The 23,570-nt window shown below is 40.7% G+C and overlaps 1 protein-coding gene across 1 annotated transcript in view; it reads left to right on the top strand.

Annotated features, from left to right (window-relative positions):
- LOC139472739 (neural cell adhesion molecule 2-like) overlaps positions 1-23,570 on the top strand; it is a 72,281-nt gene that overhangs the window by 22,264 nt on the left and 26,447 nt on the right. The window contains exons 4-6 of the mRNA XM_071255199.1: positions 2,293-2,424; positions 4,750-4,887; positions 18,487-18,599. Of these exons, the coding sequence (XP_071111300.1) occupies positions 2,293-2,424; positions 4,750-4,887; positions 18,487-18,599 (383 nt within the window). The remainder of the gene's footprint in view (positions 1-2,292; positions 2,425-4,749; positions 4,888-18,486; positions 18,600-23,570) is intronic.

Raw genomic sequence — 23,570 nt, forward strand, 5'->3', positions numbered from 1 at the left:
AACAAAGAACCCACACCCTCCCCTAGACCTCTTGGAGGCACACGTCTAAAAATAAAATAAATATATAAATATGAACATATAAATAGAGACACGTAGTACACTGCGTGTGCATGGAGACACGAGTCAATCATCACGTGTGCATGAAAACACGTGTCGCAGTACGCCTGTCGACTTACACGGGTGTCAACACCTCGGTATCATTAGATAATAATGATAATAATTTGAAGACACACACACAGGACACGACGTTTGCATGGCAACACACGCAAAGTACACGATGTTCACATCGCGACACGAAGTACATCACGTGTGCAAACGTCACGCAGGTGTATCGATCTTTCTCTATCCATCTCAATACTACATCAATGGTTTTAGTCACACACACACACACATACATACACGGGACATCACGTTTTGCCTGACAACATGCGTGAAACACCGCGTGTACCTGGCAACACGAATGACAGTACACCTGTCAACCTACCCGAGTGTCAGCACCTCGGCATCATTCATAATAATAATAATCATTCTATGGATCAACGTCAACGTCTGTTTGAAGACAAACACACACACACACAGAACATTTCGATTGGCATGGGAGTGACACAATGTACATCACGTAAGCATTCCTACATCACGTTCATGCCTACTTATGACGGTCCACCTTTAGCATTCAGACGACCGTCTACCTAAAAAATACCAAGGCTATACCAGGAAAAAAACCGGATCGAAATCTGACCGATCTGAAGCCTGGGTTATCGACCAATCAGAGGGTGCGCTCGGACCAAGCTTGGCTCTGATTGGCCGAACCGGGGTTGTGCTTTCTCTCCCATGGTAAAATCCATTTCCTATGGAAAAGAAACACAGGGGTCGGTCCGTTTTGGAAAACCGAGGTGCTGGCCAGGCACCGGAACGAACCAATCGGAGCTGCGGCCTGGGGAACCAACCAGGAAGCAAGGTGTCAGTGTCTCTCCTATAAAACAAGAGTGGATTCGAGTGGATCAGTGTCACTTGTAAAATTCATTTAAAAGAAATCATCATCATCATCATGAGCAGCAGCAACAACAACAACAACATCATGTGTGAAAACTGGGATTTAGAAATCGCCACAGTGAAAGAACCTTTGCCCCTGTGGAAAGAAACATCACCACCACCATTGCCTCCACCATGGCAATGTGGCAAATGCCAAGGGAGTCTGCCTGTCTATCCCCTTGGCACAAGGGCACGGGATGACACTTTCGAATGTGTGTACTGCGGCACTGTGCTGAAGGACACCTACGTGCGTCGGTTAACGCACACCAGTACGTGTCCTGTCAGGAGACAGATGAAAGTCCACCCGTGCCTTTGCACCGTCGCGTGCACCTGCATGTAATCATCAAAACGGCCCTTTTCAGGGCCACCCATCTCACCCAAAAGACAACTATCATCCCTTGCTTTGACGACCCTCCAACCCAAACCATGAACCCGCCTCCTCCTCCTTTCCTCCCTAGCTCCCTCCATCCCTACACCACCACCCTCCCTTCGCCACCGCCACCATCCCCTTTTCTATGTTTAGAACCACCACCACCACAACAACAACAACAAAAGATTTTTGACGCGCTTCTTTCAATGTCGATCCTAATTCACCTTTAACGTGCGCTTCTTCGGGTTTTTCCCTCCTCCCCGGAAACGGAGGCGACGCCATCTTGGAGGCGCACGCCACCGGAAACGGATGAGACGCCATCTTGGAGGCGCGCGACATCGGAAACGGATGCGACGCCATCTTGGATGCACACGCAACTCCCAGCATGCCCTGCGCGCATGCACAGGTCACGTGACCGGATGTAACGTCACAGAGGTCACGTGATCCTCTCGACCAATCAGAAGCCAGGAGCGGTACCACACAGATGTACACAACTACTATCATGTTAAGAAAGACCGCACTAGTTATAGAAAAAAATATGATCAGTTTTTATTTCTGGATGGATGTAAATTTAAAATGAAAAATCTAACGCAAAATCGTCTAATCACTTGTTGAACGACTGATTCTGATTTGGTGCAATAGAACCTCTGAGATGCGTTTCACTGTGCAGAGTTGCGTCCCTTTGGCATGCCTGGAACCTGGGATTGTAGGTTGGAATCCCGATATGCACTGGTTACATTTCTAGGCTCTTGGATTTCACCAACGTGGTCAACAATGAGTACCTGAATACCTTAGGGAACTGTTAAATGTAGCGTTAACCACAACGCACTCACTCATTCACTTGCTCAATATCTGTCACAATGATTGTATCAATTTACTGTTGCTTACAGACAGAATCAATGTGTTGTCCAACCACACCCAGCAACCTAACATCTACACCGACGCTGTGATTGCCTGTGCCGTCAAGGACAACCCCTTCCCCTATGTGCAGTGGTCGTTTGGCAACGGCACAACGATCAGAGGTCAGTACACAACGTGATCATAAGGCTTTACTATTGTAGGTCTGCGTAATTCTTCGAAGGTAGATATGCCTTACTGGAACAATATGATCTTCACTCTTCAATTACTGTAAGATTGTATATTATTGTACTGTATAGATGTGGTGGTTGACTGTACAATATAGATGTCGTGATTGACTGTGCAAAGTAGATTGGTTGTACACCATGTAGATTAGTTGCACAGTTTGTATTTGGTGATTGGTTGTTCAATATAGACGTGGTGATTTACTGTACAATATAGATGTCGTGATTGACTGTACGAGGGAGATTGGTTGTACACCATGTAGATTGTATTTGGTGATTGGTTGTTCAATATAGACGTGGTGATAGACTGTACAATATAGATGTCGCAATTGACTGTACGAGGTAGATTGGTTGTACACCATGTAGATTAGTCGTACAGTTTGTATTTGGTGATTGGTTGTACAATATAGATGTGATGATTCACTGTACAATATAGATGTCGTGATTGACTGTACGAGGTAGCGGGGTTGTACACCATGTACTTTGGTTGTATTTGGTGATTGACTGTACAATATAGATGTCGTGATTGACTGTGCGAGGTAGATTGGTTGTACACCATGTAGATTGACTGTACAGTTTGTATTTGGTGATTGGTTGTTCAATATAGACGTGGTGATAGACTGTACAATATAGATGTCGTGATTGACTGTACGAGGTAGATTGGTTGTACACCATGTAGATTGACTGTACAGTTTGTATCTGGTGATTGGTTGTTCAATAAAGACGTGGTGATAGACTGTACAATATAGATGTCGTGATTGACTGTACGAGGTAGATTGGTTGTACACCATGTAGATTAGTCGTACAGTTTTTATTTGGTGATTGGTTGTACAATATAGACGTGGTGATTGACTGTACGAGGTAGATTGGTTGCATACCATGTATATTGTTGTACAGTTTGTATTTGGTGATTGACTGTACACTATAGATGTGGTGATTGACTGTACGAGATAGATTGGTTGCATACCATGTAGATTAGTTGTACAGTTTGTATTTGATGATTGGTTGTACAATATAGATGTGGTGATTGACTGTACGAGGTAGATTGGTTGCATACCATGTATATTGTTGTACAGTTTGTATTTGGTGGTTGACTGTACAATATAGATGTGGTGATAGACTGTACAATATAGATGTGGTGATTGACTGTACGAGGTAGCTGGGTTGTACACCATGCACTTTGGTTGTATTTGGTGATTGACTGTACAATATAGACGTGGTGATTGACTGTACAATATAGATGTGGTGATTGACTGTACGAGGTAGCTGGGTTGTACACCATGCACTTTGGTTGTATTTGGTGATTGACTGTACAATATAGACGTGGTGATTGACTGTACAATATAGATGTGGTGATTGACTGTACGAGGTAGATTGGTTGTACACCATCTACTTTGGTTGTATTTGGTGATTGACTGTACAATATAGATGTGGTGAATGACTGTACAATATAGATGTGGTGATTGACTGTACGAGGTAGATTGGTTGTACACCATGTGGACTAGTTGTACAGTTTGTATTTGATGACTGGTTGTACAATACAGATGTGATGATTGACTGTACGTGGTAGATTGGTTGCATGCCATGTATATTGTTGTACAGTTTGTATTTGGTGATTGACTGTACAATATAGATGTGGTGATTGACTGTACGAGGTAGATTAGTTGTATACCATGTAGACTGGTTGTACAGTTTGTATTTGATGATTGGTTGTACAATATAGACGTGGTGATTGACTGTACAATATAGATGTCGTGATTGACTGTACAGTAAGGATGTCGTGATTGACTGTACGAGGTAGATTGGTTGTACACCATGTAGATTGACTGTACAGTTTGTAATTGGTGATTGGTTGTTCAATATAGACGTGGTTATAAATTGTACAATATATATGTCGTGATTGACTGTGCAAGGTAGATTGTTTGTACACCATGTAGATTAGTTGTACAGTTTGTATTTGGTGATTGGTTGTTCAATATAGACGTGGTGATAGACTGTACAATATAGATGTCGTGATTGACTGTACAAGGTAGATTGTTTGTACACCATGTAGATTAGTTGTACAGTTTGTATTTGGTGATTGGTTGTACAATATAAACGTGGTGATTGACTGTACGAGGTAGCTTGGTTGCATACCATGTATATTGGTTGTACAGTTTGTATTTGGTGATTGGTTATACAATATAGATGTGGTGATTGGTTGTTCAATATAGACGTGGTGATAGACTGTACAAGGCACATTGAATACTTTGTGATTTGCTGCAGGTGAGCGCTATCGTCCACTGCCACAGGGGTTGCAGATCAAGAACATCACCAAGGCTGACAATGGAGTGTACATCTGCAAGATCTTTCGCTGGAAGATCGGGGACGATCTGCCATTCCAGATCAATGTCACAGTGACAGGTAGATGACAGGTCAAACATACACAACCGTGTAAAGCAAATCACACAACTGCACAAAACATCACAAAATAATATGCAAAGCAACAATCAATTGCACAAAGCGTTACACAATAATATGCAAAGTAACACACACAATTGCATAAAGCGTCAGACAATATCATGCAAAGCAACACCACACAATTGCGTAAAGCGTCACACAATACCATGCAAAGCATCACATACAATTCTGTAAAGCATCACACAATAATATTCAAAGCAACACACACAATTGCGTAAAGCCAGACAATAATATGCAAACCAAACAAACACAGTTCCGTAAGGCATCACACAATAATATGCAAAGCAACACCCAATTGCATAAAGTATCACACAAAAATATGCAAAGCAACACACACAATTGCATAAAGCATCACACAATAATATGCAAAGGAACACACACAGTTGCGTAAAGGGCCACACAATAATATGCAAAGCAACACACAATAGAGTAAACTGCCACACAATAATATCCAAAGCAACACACACAATTGCATAAAACCACACAATAATATACAAAGCAACAACCAATTGCATAAAGCCACACAATAATATGCAAAGCAACACTCAATTGCATAAAGCCACACAATAATATGCAAAGCAACACCCAATTGCATCAAGCCACACAATAATATACAAAGCAACACCCAATTGCATAAAATGCCACACAAAAATATGCAAAGCAACACTCAATTGCTTAATGCGTCACAATAATATGCAAAACAACACTCAATTGCATATAGCCACACAATAATATGCAAAGGAACACACTTAATTGCGTAAAGCGTCACACAATAATATGCAAAGCAACACACAATTGCATATAGCCACACAATAATATGCAAAGGAACACACACAATTGCGTAAAGTGCCACACAATAATATGCAAAGCAACACACACAATTGCGTAAAGCGCCACACAATAATATGCAAAGCAACACACACAATTGCGTAAAGTGCCAGACAATAATATGCAAAGGAACACACACAATTGCGTAAAGTGTCACCCAATAATATGCAAAGCAACACACAATTGCGTAAAGTGCCACACAATAATATGCAAAGGAACATACATAATTGTGTAAAGCGTCACACAATAATATACAAAGCAACACCCAATTGCGTAAAATGCCACACAAAAATATTGAAAGCAACTCAATTGCATATAGCCACACAATAATATGCAAAGGAACACACTCAATTGCGTAAAGCGTCACACAATAATATGCAAAGCAACACACAATTGCATATAGCCACACAATAATATGCAAAGGAACACACAATTGCATAAAGCGTCACACAATAATATGCAAAGCAACACACAATTGCATATAGCCACACAATAATATGCAAAGCAACACACACAATTGCATAAAGCGTCACACAATAATATGCAAAGCAACACACAATTGCATACAGCGCCCCATAATATAATGCAAATCAACACACAATTTCGTAAAGCGCTAGAAAATAATATGCTAAGCCAAACAATAATATGCAAACCAAACACACACAGTTCCGTAAAGCATCACACAATAATATGCAAAGCAACACACAATTGCATAAAGCCACACAATAATGTACAAAACAACACACAATTGCATAAAGCCACACAATAATGTACAAAGGAACACCCAATTCCATAAAGCCACACAATAATATACAAAGCAAAACCCAATTGCATCAAGCCACGCAAAAATATACAAAGCAACACCTACTTCCATAAAGCCACACAATAATATACAAAGCAACACCCAATTGCGTAAAATGCCACACAAAAATATGCAAAGCAACACTTAATTGCATATAGCCACACAATAATATGCAAAGGAACACACTCAATTGCGTAAAGCGTCACACAATAATATGCAAAGCAACACACAATTGCATATAGCCACACAATAATATGCAAAGGAACACACAATTGCATAAAGCGTCACACAATAATATGCAAAGCAACACACAATTGCATATAGCCACACAATAATATGCAAAGCAACACACACAATTGCGTAAAGCACCACACAATAATATGCAAAGCAACATACAATTGCGTAAAATGCCACACAATAATATGCAAACCAACACCCAATTGCATAATGCCACACAATAATATGCAAAGCAACACACAATTGCATAAAGCCACACAATAATATGCAAAGCAACACCCAATTTCATAAAGCCACACAATAATATGCAAAGCAAAACCCAATTGCATCAAGCCACACAATAATATACAAAGCAAATCCCAATTGCATAAAGCCACACAATAATATACAAAGCAACACCCAATTGCATAACATGCCACACAAAAGATGCAAAGCAACACTCAATTGCTTAATGCGTCACAATAATATGCAAAGCAACACCCAAATGCATTAAGCCAGACAATAATATGCAAAGCAACACCCAGTTGCATAAACCACACAATGATATACAAAGCAACACCAAATTGCATAAAGCCACAGAATAATATGCAAAGCAACACCCAATTGCATCAAACCACACAATAATATGCAAAGCAACACCCAATTGCATCAAGCCACACAATAATATACAAAGCAACACCCAATTGCATAAAATGCCACACAAAAATATGCAAAGCAACACTCAATTGCATATAGCCACACAATAATATGCAAAGCAACACACAATTGCATATAGCCACACAATAATATGCAAAGGAACACACAATTGCGTAAAGCGTCACACAATAAATTGCAAAGGAAAACACAATTGCATATAGCCACACAATAATATGCAAAGCAACACACACAATTGCGTAAAGTGCCACACAATAATATGCAAAGGAACACACACAATTGCGTAAAGTGTCACACAATAATATGCAAAGCAACACACAATTGCATAAAGCCACACAATAATGTACAAAACAACACACAATTGCATAAAGCCACACAATAATGTACAAAGGAACACCCAATTCCATAAAGCCACACAATAATATACAAAGCAAAACCCAATTGCATCAAGCCACGCAAAAATATACAAAGCAACACCTACTTCCATAAAGCCACACAATAATATACAAAGCAACACCCAATTGCGTAAAATGCCACACAAAAATATGCAAAGCAACACTTAATTGCATATAGCCACACAATAATATGCAAAGGAACACACTCAATTGCGTAAAGCGTCACACAATAATATGCAAAGCAACACACAATTGCATATAGCCACACAATAATATGCAAAGGAACACACAATTGCATAAAGCGTCACACAATAATATGCAAAGCAACACACAATTGCATATAGCCACACAATAATATGCAAAGCAACACACACAATTGCGTAAAGCACCACACAATAATATGCAAAGCAACATACAATTGCGTAAAATGCCACACAATAATATGCAAACCAACACCCAATTGCATAATGCCACACAATAATATGCAAAGCAACACACAATTGCATAAAGCCACACAATAATATGCAAAGCAACACCCAATTTCATAAAGCCACACAATAATATGCAAAGCAAAACCCAATTGCATCAAGCCACACAATAATATACAAAGCAAATCCCAATTGCATAAAGCCACACAATAATATACAAAGCAACACCCAATTGCATAACATGCCACACAAAAGATGCAAAGCAACACTCAATTGCTTAATGCGTCACAATAATATGCAAAGCAACACCCAAATGCATTAAGCCAGACAATAATATGCAAAGCAACACCCAGTTGCATAAACCACACAATGATATACAAAGCAACACCAAATTGCATAAAGCCACAGAATAATATGCAAAGCAACACCCAATTGCATCAAGCCACACAATAATATGCAAAGCAACACCCAATTGCATCAAGCCACACAATAATATACAAAGCAACACCCAATTGCATAAAATGCCACACAAAAATATGCAAAGCAACACTCAATTGCATATAGCCACACAATAATATGCAAAGCAACACACAATTGCATATAGCCACACAATAATATGCAAAGGAACACACAATTGCGTAAAGCGTCACACAATAAATTGCAAAGGAACACACAATTGCATATAGCCACACAATAATATGCAAAGCAACACACACAATTGCGTAAAGTGCCACACAATAATATGCAAAGGAACACACACAATTGCGTAAAGTGTCACACAATAATATGCAAAGCAACACACAATTGCGTAAAGTGCCACACAATAATATGCAAAAGAACACACACAATTGCTTAAAGCGCCACTCAATAATATACAAAGGAACACCCAATTGCATAAAATGGCACACAAAAATATGCAAAGCAACACTCAATTGCATATAGCCACACAATAATGTACAAAGCAACACACAATTGCATAAAGCCACACAATAATGTACAAAGGAACACACAATTGCATAAAGCCACACAATAATATGCAAAGCAAAACCCAATTGCATAAAGCCACACAATAATATACAAAGCAACACCCAATTGCATAAAGCCACACAATAATATGGAAAGCAAAACCCAATTGCATCAAGCCACGCAATAATATACAAAGCAACACCCAAACGTATAAAATGCCACACAAAAATATGCAAAGCAACAACCAATTGCATAAAATGCAAAACAAAAATATGCAAAGCAACACACAATTGCATATAGCCACACAATAATATGCAAAGCAACACACTCAATTGCGTAAAGCGTCACACAATAATATGCAAAGCAACACACACAATTGCGTAAAGTGCCAGACAATAATATGCAAAGGAACACTCAATTGCATATAGCCACACAATAATATGCAAAGGAACACACTCAATTGCGTAAAGCGTCACACAATAATATGCAAAGCAACACACAATTGCATATAGCCACACAATAATATGCAAAGGAACACACAATTGCATAAAGCGTCACACAATAATATGCAAAGCAACACACAATTGCATATAGCCACACAATAATATGCAAAGCAACACACACAATTGCATAAAGCGTCACACAATAATATGCAAAGCAACACACAATTGAATAAGCCACAAAATAATATGCAAAGGAACACAAACAATTGCATAAAGCGCCCCATAATATAATGCAAATCAACACACAATTTCGTAAAGCGCTAGAAAATAATATGCTAAGCCAAACAATAATATGCAAACCAAACACACACAGTTCCGTAAAGCATCACACAATAATATGCAAAGCAACACACAATTGCATAAAGCCACACAATAATGTACAAAGCAACACCCAATTGCTTAATGCGTCACAATAATATGCAAAGCAACACCCAATTGCATCAAGCCACACAATAATATACAAAGCAACACCCAAGTGTATCAAGCCACACAATAATATACAAAGCAACACCCAATTGCGTAAAATGCCACACAAAAATATGCAAAACAACACTCAATTGCATATAGCCACACAATAATATGCAAAGGAACACACTCAAATGCGTAAAGTGTCACACAATAATATGCAAAGCAACACACAATTGCATATAGCCACACAATAATATGCAAAGGAACACACAATTGCATAAAGCCTCACACAATAATATGCAAAGCAACACACAATTGCATATAGCCACACAATAATATGCAAAGCAACACACACAATTGCATAAAGCCACACAATAATATGCAAAGCAACACACCATTGCTTAAAATGCCACACAAAAATATACAAAGCAGCACTCAATTGCTTAATGCATCACAATAATATGCAAAGCAACACTCAATTGCATATAGCCATAATATTATGCAAAGGAACACACTCAATTGCGTAAAGCATCACACAATAGTATGCAAAGCGACACAAAATTGCATATAGCAACACAATAATATGCAAAGGAACACAAACAATTGCGTAAAGCGCCCTATAATATAATGCAAAGCAACACACAATTGCGTAAAGCGCCAGACAACAATATGCAAAGCCAGAAATTAATATGCAAACCAAACACACACAGTTCCGTAAAGCATCACACAATAATATTCAAAGCAACACACACAATTGCATAAAGCGCCACACAATAACATGCAAAGGAACACACAATTGCATAAAACTCCACACAATAATATAAAAAAGCAACACACAGTTGCATAAAGCGTAACAATAATATGCAAAGCAACACACAGTTGAATATAGCAACACAATAATATGCAAAGGAACACACACAATTGCGTAAAGCACCACACAATAATATGCAAAGCAACGCACAACTGAATCAGCCACACAATAATATGCAAAGCAACACACCAATGCATCAAGCTACACAATAATATACAAAGGAACACACACAATTGCGTAAAGCGCCCCATAATATAATGCAAAGCAACACACAATTGCATAAAGCGCCACACAATAATATGCAAAGCGACACACACAGTTCCGTAAAGCATCACACAAAAATATGCAAAGGAACACACAATTGCATAAAGTGTCACACAATAATATCCAAAGCTACACACAATTGCATAAAGCATTACACAATAATATGCAAAGGAACAAACAATTGCGTAAAGTGCCACACAATAATATGCAAAGCAACCCACAAATGCATAAATTATCACACAATAATATGCAAAGCAACACACAATTGAGTAGAGTGCCACACAATAATATGCAAAGCAACACACAATTGCATCAAGCATCACACAATAATATGCAAAGCAACACACAATTGCATAAAGCATCACACAATAATATGCAAAGCAACACACAATTGCATAAAGCATCACACAATAATATGCAAAGCAACACACAATTGCATAAAGCATCACACAATAATATGCAAAGCAACACACACAACTGCGTAAAGTGTCACACAATAATATGCAAAGGAACATACACAGTTGCGTAAAGTGCCAGAAAATAATATGCAAAGCAACACACACAGTTGCGTAAAGTGCCACACAATAATATGCAAAGGAACACACACAATTGCATAAAATGCCACACAATAATATGCAAAGCAACACACAATTGCATAAAGCCACACAATAATATGCAAAGCAACACTAAATTGCATAAAGCGTCACACAAAAATATGCAAAGCAAACCCAATTGCATAAAGCCACACAATAATATGCAAAGCAAAACCCAATTACATCAAGCCACACAATAATATGCAAAGCAAAACCAAAATGCATGAAGCGACACAAAAATATACAAAGCAACACTCAATTCCAACAAGCCACACAATAATGTAGAAAGCAACACTCAATTGCATAAAATGCAACAAAAAAATATGCTAGGCAACACTCAATTGCTTAATGCGTCACAATAATATGTAAAGCAACACACAATTGCATAAAGAGTCACACAAGAATATGCAAAGCAACACACTTAATTGCATAAAGCGTCACACAATAATATGCAAAGCAACACACCATTGCATAAAGCCACACACTTATATGCAAAGAAACACACAATTGCATATAGCCACACAATAATATGCAAAGGAACACACACAATTGCGAAAAGTGCCACACAATAATATGCAAAAGAACACACACAAATGCATAAAGTACCAGGCAATAATATGCAAAAGAACACACACAATTGCGTTAAGCACCACACAATAATGTGCAAAGCAACATACAATTGCGTAAAATGCCACACAATAATATACAAAGCAACACCCAATTGCATCAAGCCACGCAATAATATACAAAGCAAAACCCAATTGCATCAAGCCACACAAAAATATGCAAAGCAACACACAATTGCATCAAGCCACGCAATAATATACAAAGCAAAACCCAATTGCATCAAGCCACACAATAATATCCAAAGCAAAACCCAATTGCATCAAGCCACACAATAATATGCAAAGGAAAACCCAATTGCTTGAAGCCACGCAATAATATACAAAGCAACACCCAATTCCAACAAGCCATACAATAATGTACAAAGCAACACTCAATTGCATAAAATGCCACACAAAAATATGCTAAGCAACATTCAATTCCTTAATGCGTCACAATAATATGCAAAGCAACACACAATTGGATAAAGAGTCACACAATAATATGCAAAACAACACACTTAATTGCGTAAAGCGTCACACAATAACATGCAAAGCAACACACCATTGCATAAAGCCACACAATAATATGCAAAGGAACACACAAAATTGCATAAAGCGTCACACAATAATATGCAAAGCAACACACAATTGAATAAGCCACACAATAATATGCAAAGGGACACAAACAATTGCGTAAAACACCCCATAATATAATGCAAAGCAACACACAATTGCGTAAAGCGCCAGACAATAATATGTAAACCAAACACACACAGTTCCGTAAAGCATCACACAATAATATTCAAAGCAACACACACAATTGCATCAAACCACACAATAATATACAAAGCAACACACAATTGCATAAAGCCACACAATAATATGCAAAGCAACACGCAATTTCATAAAATGCCACACAAAAATATGCAAAGGAACACTTAACTGCGTAAAGCGTCACACAATAATATGCAAAGCAACACACCATTGCATAAAGCCACACAGTGATATGCAAAGGAACACACACAATTGCATAAAGCGTCACACAATAATATGCAAAGGAACACACAATTGCATATAGCCACACAATAATATGCAAAGGAACACACAAAATTGCATAAAGCGTCTCACAATAATATGCAAAGCAACACACAATTGAATAAGCCACACAATAATATGCAAAGGAACACAAACAATTGCGTAAAGCCCCCTATGATATAATGCAAAGCAACACACAATTTCGTAAAGCGGCAGACAATAATATGCAAAGCCAGACAATAATTTGCAAACCAAACACACACAGTTCCGTAAAGTATCTCACAATAATATTCGAAGCAACACACACAATTGCATCAAGCCACACAATAATATGCAAAGCAACACACAATTGCTTACAATGCCACACAAAAATATACAAAGCAACACTCAATTGCTTATTGCGTCACAATGATATGCAAAGCAATATTCAATTGCATATAGCCACAATAATATGCAAAAGAACACACTCAAATGCGTATAGCGTCACACAATAATATGCAAAGGAATACACAATTGCATATAGCCACACAATAATATGCAAAGCAACACACAATTGCGTAAAGCACCACACAATAATATGCAAAGCAACAAACAATTAAATCAGTCACACAATAATATGCAAAGCAACACACCATTGCATAAAGCCACACAATAATATGCAAAGGAACACAAACAATTGCGTAAAGTGCCCCATGATATAATGCAAAGCAACACACAATTTCGTAAAGCGGCAGACAATAATATGCAAAGCCAGAAAAAAATATGCAAACCAAACACACACAGTTCCGTAAAGCATCACACAATAATATTCGAAGCAACACACACACAATTGCATCAAGCCACACAATAATATGCAAAGCAACACACAATTGCTTAAAATGCCACACAAAAATATACAAAGCAACACTCAATTGCTTATTGCGTCACAATGATATGCAAAGCAACATTCAATTGCATATAGCCACAATAATATGCAAAGGAACACACTCAATTGCGTAAAGCGTCACACAATAATATGCAAAGGAACACTTAATTGCATATAGCCACACAATAATATGCAAAGCAACACACAATTGGCGTAAAGCGTCACAATAATATGCAAAGCAACACACAATTGCATATAGCCACACAAAAATATGCAAAGGAACACACAGAATTGCGTAAAGCACCACACGGTAATATGCAAAGCAACACACAACTGAATCAGCCACACAATAATATGCAAAGCAACACACCATTGCATAAAGCCACACAATAATATACAAAGGAACACACACAATTGCGTAAAGCACCCCATAATATAATGCAAAGCAACACACAATTGCGTAAATCGCCAGACAATAATATGCTAAGCAACACACACAGTTCCGTAAAGCATCACACAATAATATGCAAAGGAACACACAATTGCGTAAAGTGCCACACAATAATATGCAAAGCAACACACAATTGCATAAAGCATTACACAATAATATGCAAAGGAACACACAATTGCGTAAAGTGCCACACAATAAGATGCAAAGGAACACACACAATTGCATAAAGCATCACACAATAATATGCAAAGCAACACACAATTGCGTAGAGTGACACACAATAATATGCAAAGCAACACACAATGGCATAAAGCATCACACAATAATATGCAAAGCAACACACAATTGCATAAAGCATCACACAATAATATGCAAAGCAACACACAATTGCATAAAGCATCACACAATAATATGCAAAGCAACACACAGCTGCATAAAGCATCACACAATAATATGCAAAGCAACACACAATTGCATAAAGCATCACACAATAATATGCAAAGCAAAACACACAATTGCATAAAGCATCACACAATAATATGCAAAGGAACACACACAGTTGCGTAAAGTGCCACACAATAATATGCAAAGGAACACACACAGTTGCATAAAGCATCACACAATAATATGCAAAGGAACACACACAGTTGCGTAAAGTGCCACACAATAATATGCAAAGCAAAACAAATATGTAAATATGGAGTCCCCAGACACCCCAGGCTGGTAGACCGACCAGGCCATAGTCATGACAAAATAGTTAATAATTTTATTAACCTATCTGTCATATTATTCATTTAATAAATCTGTAACATTTCACAATAATTGAAATACGTATTCCATTTCAATTTATATTTTCATCGACAGATGAAAAATGTGATCACTATTTCCCGTAATTTTATCTTCAAATATGTTATACAAAATAATGAATAAAATCAACAAAAATATATTTAAAAGTTGTCAAACTTACATCTAAGTTAGTATTTCTTATATTTTCGTGCGAACGCGTGTTATGTAGGTCAAATGACATCTCGGCCCCTGAAGATCCGGTCTTCAGAATAGGTCTTCAGCAACACTTGCTTGCCGTAAAAGGCGACAATGTTTGTCGTTAGACGACTAAGGGGAACGGTCAAGCTCGCTGACTTGGTTGATGCATATCATCGGTCCTAATTGCCTGGATCGATGCTCATGTTCTCAATAACTGGAATGTCTGGTCCAAACTCGATTACTTACAGACCGCCGTCATATGGCTGGAATACTGTTGAGTGCTACGTTAAACAAACAAACAAACTAATGACATCTCGGCTTTCGTCGTCTTGATTTCTCGGCTCAGACCCATGTTTAATGCCAAAACATATGCATGAAAAATCTTTGTCACAAGTCGTATTCTGGCACGATACATCCACGAAATTCCATATTTTTAATAAAGATCGCGATTTCCTGCTTAAAACGTTCAAAATAACGTTTCGTCAAAATCTGAAATTCATCACACACGAGCCATTGCTGTAATTTGATTGGCTGCCTTAGGTCACGTGCTCAAATTCGACCAATCACGAGCCTTGTAGCAGATTTCGGTAAGAAAGCGTCATTAGAAACCAGCTACGAAAAGACATAATGCTTTGTCACCATCATGTAGACGAGGGAATAAACTCTCTATCCATGTATCATATGCCAGTCTTCGAAGAACGTGTTATTCACACAAAACTTTGAAAACCGAGGTATTTCTTCATGTTACTGAGCGGACAGCCGCTGTTATCAGGCAGTGGGTGATGACAGATACTATTTGTAATTCTTATTAAAATAATTTTCTGATTACGTTATTTCTGAACAACGAAAATATAAAATAAATAGGTAAGTGGATTTTCTGAAATCTTATCTTTGTCGAAATTTTCACTACCTTGGTCCTTAATCTTGACGTTATGAATGTGTTAGCTTTTTTTTATTTACAACAAACTTAATTAAGTTGTAAGCGCGTTATTCACATAATGTGACAGACATAATCTTCATATGTATAAACAATATGAATAGACCTTTCAAATGGAGTATAGCAAAGATGTTTTACAAGCAGATATTTCCCTTAATAAATGTTGGGTTCATCTATCACACAAGAGTCTCTGGGAACTGGGTGTCACAGCAGTAAAAGCTTCTGGTTGACTGGTGGTGAAAGAATTAAAGGATGATGAAATCTGCTTTAAAAAAATGTGCCTTAAAGCCTCAGTCACACAGACAATGCGACCGCGATGCAACCTCCTGGCGACCAAAATATTTGACAATCACAATGAAATTTAAAGGGTCTCTGAAAGGTTTCACTGAGGTCGCCACACGGTTTCTGAGCGGTCGCTAAACCCATTCGGTCGCAACCAGTCTTTTGAACATGCACAAAAGACTATCCGCGACCGATTTGGTCACTCGGAGATTTCATTGGTCTTCAAGAGGTCCCCAAGTGGTGTTATTCTAATCGCAGATTGGTTTTCACTGTGCGTCGATCGGTTTCGTCCACACAAAAATGTTGTCTCTTTGCAACCTAGTGGCGACCTATTGGTGATTGATCAGTGATGAGGCCGTGATCGACCGGCGCTTCATCGGTGACTGGTTGTCGATCGGTTGCATGGTTTCCAAGCGTGCGTCGATCATTCGCCGTTGGGTTTGCAACATGTCATCGTCTGGAAGAAGACCTGTCTGTGCATTCCAGCATCATCTTATCATAAGTACTCAGAGAGTTCACATCAATTATGTCCATTCATCACTATGGTCCGTAAAGGCAGGAACACAAAAGAGCAGAAATTGTAGAAGATACAATAGCAACAACTGATGTGATGCACAGGTCTACTACAATTGAGCCAACAGTCAATATCTCAACAAAAGAAGAGGATGATACCTGGTGAGGAGGAAGAGCCAGAAATGTCCGACGTTGACAGACTCCATTCTGAGTTAGCCCATGAAATCAGCACGACTTCCTCTCTTCAACTCTTCCATCAGATTATCATGGTCTTACGGCCTCCAAGATATCAGCAAATACTGATTTCGCCTTGTCCTTCTCATTCTTCTGTACATCATCATGGCAGCAACTGCAGAATTTTGATTTATTCTTTGCAGACGGAACAACTGCAACTGTTCTGCTGTTAACATCTGGACAACTACTTGCAAAGAAATGATTTGATTCAGAAAAGCACCCCTTTTATACGTATTATGTTTTGATCGGTGATCGATCAACAACTGGGGCAGTCGGGTAGCCTAGTGGATAAAGCGTTCGCTCGTCACGCCGAAGACCCGGGTTCGATTCCTGACATTGGTACAATGTGTGAAGCCCATTTCTGGTATCCCCCGCCATGATACTGCTTAAATATTGCGAAATGCGGCGTAAAACCAAACTCACTCACTCACTCGACCGACAACTAGCCACCAACCAGTCCCCGTTCAGTTGCAACAAGTCACCTAAGATTCGCTGACTAGTCACCCATCGGTCTCAACCAGTTGCAAACATTTCGCCGTATATGCGGTGAACAGTTGCCGATCAATCACTGACAAGTTGCAAAACATATCGCTAATTCATTTCGAGTTTTTTGATAAATTACTGGGCATGCTGAAAAAAATATTGTTGAGCTGTTTTAATGGTCAATCCCTCAAAGTTCAAAGTGGTGTTGAACCCAACTCAACAGATTCCCATTGGCCTTTTCTTAGCCTGAATTCTACATTTCAGTTCCACCTTCCCTGAAGGGACCCCCAACTAGGAGTGCGCCCATTGTCGGCAAGCGGTTCAAGATGACGTGCGTGGCAGATGGCACTCCACGACCATCATTCACCTTCAAGAAGGTGAGACCCTGTTCCTACGCTTGGGGTCTCCGGAGAGATAGGTCTCCAGTACCTCGTGTTCATCTGTCTGGGGGACTCCAGAGAGATAGGTCGCCAGTACCTCGTGTTTATCTATCTGTGGGACTCCGGAGAGATAGGTCGCCAGTACCCCGTCTTTATCTATCTGGGGGACTCCGGAGAGATAGGTCGCCAGTACCCCGTGTTTATCTATCTGGGGGACACCGGAGAGATAGGTCACCAGTACCCCGTGTTTATCTATCTGGGGGACTCCGGAAAGATAGGTCACCAGCATCTCGTATTAATCTCTCTGTGGGGAGTCTGGAGAGATAGGACGCCAGTACCTTCTGTTTATCTGGGGGGGACTCCGGAGAGATATGTCGCCATTATCTCGTGTTTATCTATCTGTAGGGACTTCGGAGAGATAGGTCGCGAGTACCCCGTGTTTATCTATCTGGGGGACTCCTGGGGGATAGGTCGCCAGTAACCCGTGTTAATCTATCTGGGGGACTCCGGAGAGATAGGTCAACAGCACCTCGTGTTTATCTCTCTGTGGGGAGTCTTGAGAGATACATATAGGACGCCAGAAAGTCGTGTTTATCTATCTGGGGGATTCCAGAGAGATAAATCGCCAGGGCCTGTACCTCATGTTTATCTATCTGGGGGGACTCCAGAGATATATGTCACCAGTACCCTGTGTTTATCTATCTGTGGGGATTCCGGAGAGATAGGTCGCCAGTACCTCGTGTTTATCTATCTGGGGGGACTCCGGAGAGATATGTCGCCAGTACCCCCTGTTTATCTATTTGTGGGGATTCCGGAGAGATAGGTCGCCAGTACCCCGTGTTTATCTATTTGTGGGGATTCTGGAGATATAGGTCGCAAGTACCTCGTGTTTATCTATCTGGGAAACTCCGGAGAGATAGGTTGCAAGTACCCCGTGTTTATCTATCTGGGGGAATTCCGGAGAGATAGGTCGCCAGTACCTCGTGTTTATCTATCTGGGGGACTCCAGAGAGATATTTCCCCAGTATCCCGTATTTATCTATATGTGGGGACTCTGGAGAGATATGTCGCCAGTACCTCATGTTTATCTATCCATGGAGTTTCCGGAGAGATAGGTCGCCAGTACCTTGTGTTTATCAGTCTGTGGGGATTCGTGAGAGATAGGTCGCCAGTACCTCGTGTTTATCTATCTGTGGGGACTCCGGAGAGAAAGGTCGCCAGTACCCCATGTTTATCTATCTGTGGGGTCTCTGGAGGGATAGATCGCCAGTACCTCGTGTTTATATATATGGAGGGATTACGGAGAGATAGGTCTCCTGTATCCCCTGTTTATCTATTTGTGGGGATTCCGGAGATATAGGTCGCAAGTACCTCGTGTTTATCTATCTGGGAGACTCTGGAGAGAGAGAGGTCGCAAGTACCCTGTGCTAATGTATCTGTAGGGATTCAGGAGAGATATGTCGCCAGTACATCATGTTTATCTATCTGGGGGTCTCCGGAGAGATAGGTCGCCAGTACCTCGTGTTTATCTATCTGTTGGGTCTCCGGAGGGATAGGTCGCCAGTACCCCGTGTTTATATATATTGAGGGTTTCCGGAGAGATAGGTCGCAAGTACCTCGTGTTTATCTATTTGTAGGGATTCCGGAGAGATAGGTCGCCAGTACCCCATGTTTATCTATCTGTGTGGATTCCGGATAGATAGGTCGCCAGTACCTCGTGTTTATATATCTTGGGGACTCCAGAGAGACATGTCGCCAGTACCCCGTGTTTATCTATCCGTGGGATCTCCGGAGAGATAGGTCGCCAGCACCTCATGTTCATCTATCCGTGGGATCTCCGGAGAGATAGGTCGCCAGTACCTCATGTTCATCTATCTGTGGGGTCTGAGGAGGGATAGGTCGCCAGTACCCCGTGTGTATATCTATTGTGGAGATTTCGGAGAGATAGGTCTCCAGTACCCCCTGTTTATCTATTTGGTGGGATTACGGAGATATAGGTCGCAAGTATCCCGTGTTTATCTATTTGTGGGGATTCCGGAGATAGAGGTCGCAAGTACCTCGTGTTTATCTATCTGGGAGACTTTGGAGAGAGAGAGGTCGCAAGTACCCCGTGTTTATGTATCTGTAGGGATTCAGGAGAGATATGTCGCCAGTTGCTCGTGTTTATCTATCTGTGGGGTCTCCGGGGAGATAGGTCGCCAGTACCCCGTGTTCATATATATATTGAGGGTTTCCGGAGAGATAGGTCGCCAGTTGCTCGTGTTTATCTATTTGTAGGGATTCCGGAGAGATAGGTCGCCAGTACCCCATGTTTATCTATCTGTGGGGATTCCGGAGAGATAGGTCGCCAGTACCTCGTGTTTATCTATCTTGGGGACTCCAGAGAGATATGTCGCCAGTACCCCGTGTTTATCTATCCGTGGGATCTCCGGAGAGATAGGTCGCCAGCACCTCATGTTCATCTATCCGTGGGATCTCCGGAGATATATGTCGCCAGTACCTCATGTTCATCTATCTGTGGGGTCTGCGGAGGGATAGGTCGCCAGTACCCCGTGTGTATATATATGGAGGGATTTCGGAGAGATAGGTCTCCAGTACCCCCTGTTTATCTATTTGTGGGGATTCCGGAGATATAGGTCGCAAGTATCCCTTGTTTATCTATTTGTGGGGATTCTGGAGATAGAGGTCGCAAGTACCTCGTGTTTATCTATCTGGGAGACTCTGGAGAGAGAGAGGTCGCAAGTACCCCGTGTTTATGTATCTGTAGGGATTCAGGAGAGATATGTCGCCAGTACATCATGTTTATCTATCTGGGGGACTCCAGAGAGATATGTCGCCAGTATCCCGTGTTTATATATATGGAGGGACTTTGGAGAGAGAGGTCGCCAGTACCCCGTATTTATCTATTTGTGGGAATTACGGAGATATAGGTAGCGAGTATCTCGTGTTTATCTATCTGGGGGACTCCGGATAAATTTGTCGCCAGTACCTCATGTTTATCTATCTGTGGGGTCTCCGGAGAGATAGGTCGCCAGTACCTCATGTTTATCTATCTGTGGGGTCTCAGGAGGGATAGGTCGCCAGTACCCCGTGTTTATATTATATATTTGGAGGGATTTCGGAGAGATAGGTCGCCAGTACCCCACGTTTATTTATTTGTGGGGATTCGGGAGAGGTAGGTCGCCAGTACCCCGTGTTTATCTATTGTGGGGATTCGGGAGAGATAGGTCGCAAGTACCTCGTGTTTATCTATTGTGGGGATTCCGGAGAGATAGGTCGCAAGAACCCCACGTTTATTCATTTGTGGGGATTCTGGAGATAAAGGTCGCAAGTACCTCGTGTTTATCTATCTGGGAGACTCTGGAGAGAGAGAGGTCGCAAGTACCCCGTGTTTATGTATCTGTAGGGATTCAGGAGAGATATGTCGCCAGTACATCATGTTTATCTATCTGGGGGACTCCAGAGATATATGTCGCCAGTATCCCGTGTTTATATATATGGAGGGACTTTGGAGAGAGAGGTCGCCAGTACCCCGTATTTATCTATTTGTGGGAATTACGGAGATATAGGTAGCGAGTATCTCGTGTTTATCTATCTGGGGGACTCCGGATAAATTTGTCGCCAGTACCTCATGTTTATCTATCTGTGGGGTCTCCGGAGAGATAGGTCGCCAGTACCTCATGTTTATCTATCTGTGGGGTCTCAGGAGGGATAGGTCGCCAGTACCCCGTGTTTATATTATATATTTGGAGGGATTTCGGAGATATAGGTCGCCAGTACCCCACGTTTATTTATTTGTGGGGATTCGGGAGTGGTAGGTCGCCAGTACCCCGTGTTTATCTATTGTGGGGATTCGGGAGAGATAGGTCGCAAGTACCTCGTGTTTATCTATTGTGGGGATTCCGGAGAGATAGGTCGCAAGAACCCCGTGTTTATTTTCAGTAGGGATTCCGGAGATAAGGGTCGCCAGTACCCTGTGTTTATCTATTTGTAGGGATTCGGGAGAGATAGGTCGCCAGTACCCCGTGTTTATCTATCTGTGAGGACTCCGGAGAGATATGTCACAAGTACCCCGTGTTTATCTATCTGTGGGGATTCCGGAGAGATAGGTCGCCAGTACCTCATGTTTTTTCTATCTGGAAGACTCCAGAGATATATGGCGCCAGTACCCTTTGTTTATCTATCAGTGGGGATTCCGTAGAGATAGGTTGCCAGTACCTCGTGTTTATCTATCTGGTTGGACTCCGGAGAGATATGTCACCAGTACCCTGTGTTTATTTATCTGGGGGGACTCCAGAGAGATATGTCGCCAGTACCCCGTGTTTATCTATCTGTGGGGTTTCTGAAGAGATAGGTCACCAGTACCTCATGTTTATCTATCTGTGAGGTCTCCGGAGAGATAGGTCGCCAGTTCCTCGTGTTTATCTATCTGGGGTCTCCGGAGGGATAGGTCGCCAGTACCCCGTGTTTATATATATGGAGGGTTTTCGGAGAGATAGGTCACCAGTACCCCGTGTTTATCTTTTTGTAGGTATTTTGGAGTGGTAGGTCGCCAGTATCCCGTGTTTATCTATCTGTGAGGACTCCGGAGAGATATGTCACCATTATCTCGTGTTTATCTATCTGTGGGGTCTCCGGAGAGATAGTTCGCCAGTACCCCGTGTTTATCTATCTGTTTATCTATCTGTGGTTGATTCCAGGGAGAATTTTTTAACAGGCAAAAAGCATTTTTCTAGCATTTCCGACAGTACTTCAGTGAGAAAGCCTTCGCTCGTCACACTGACGATCCGGTTTCGATTCGCCACGTGGATGCAATGTGTAAAGTCCACTTCCGGTGCGTATCGGCGTATAACCAAAGTCACTCACTCACTCCAGCCAGAATGCAGTAAGACATGTAGATTGGGTGGTTCCTTTGTTGGAGATTGTTCATTGTGATATAGGTGACCTATTCTATGGTATCAGACAGAT

The sequence above is a fragment of the Haliotis cracherodii genome, unplaced genomic scaffold, assembly GCF_022045235.1.
Source record: "Haliotis cracherodii isolate W230 unplaced genomic scaffold, xgHalCrac1.p SCAF_25, whole genome shotgun sequence".
NCBI classification, from domain to species: Eukaryota; Metazoa; Mollusca; class Gastropoda; order Lepetellida; family Haliotidae; genus Haliotis; species Haliotis cracherodii.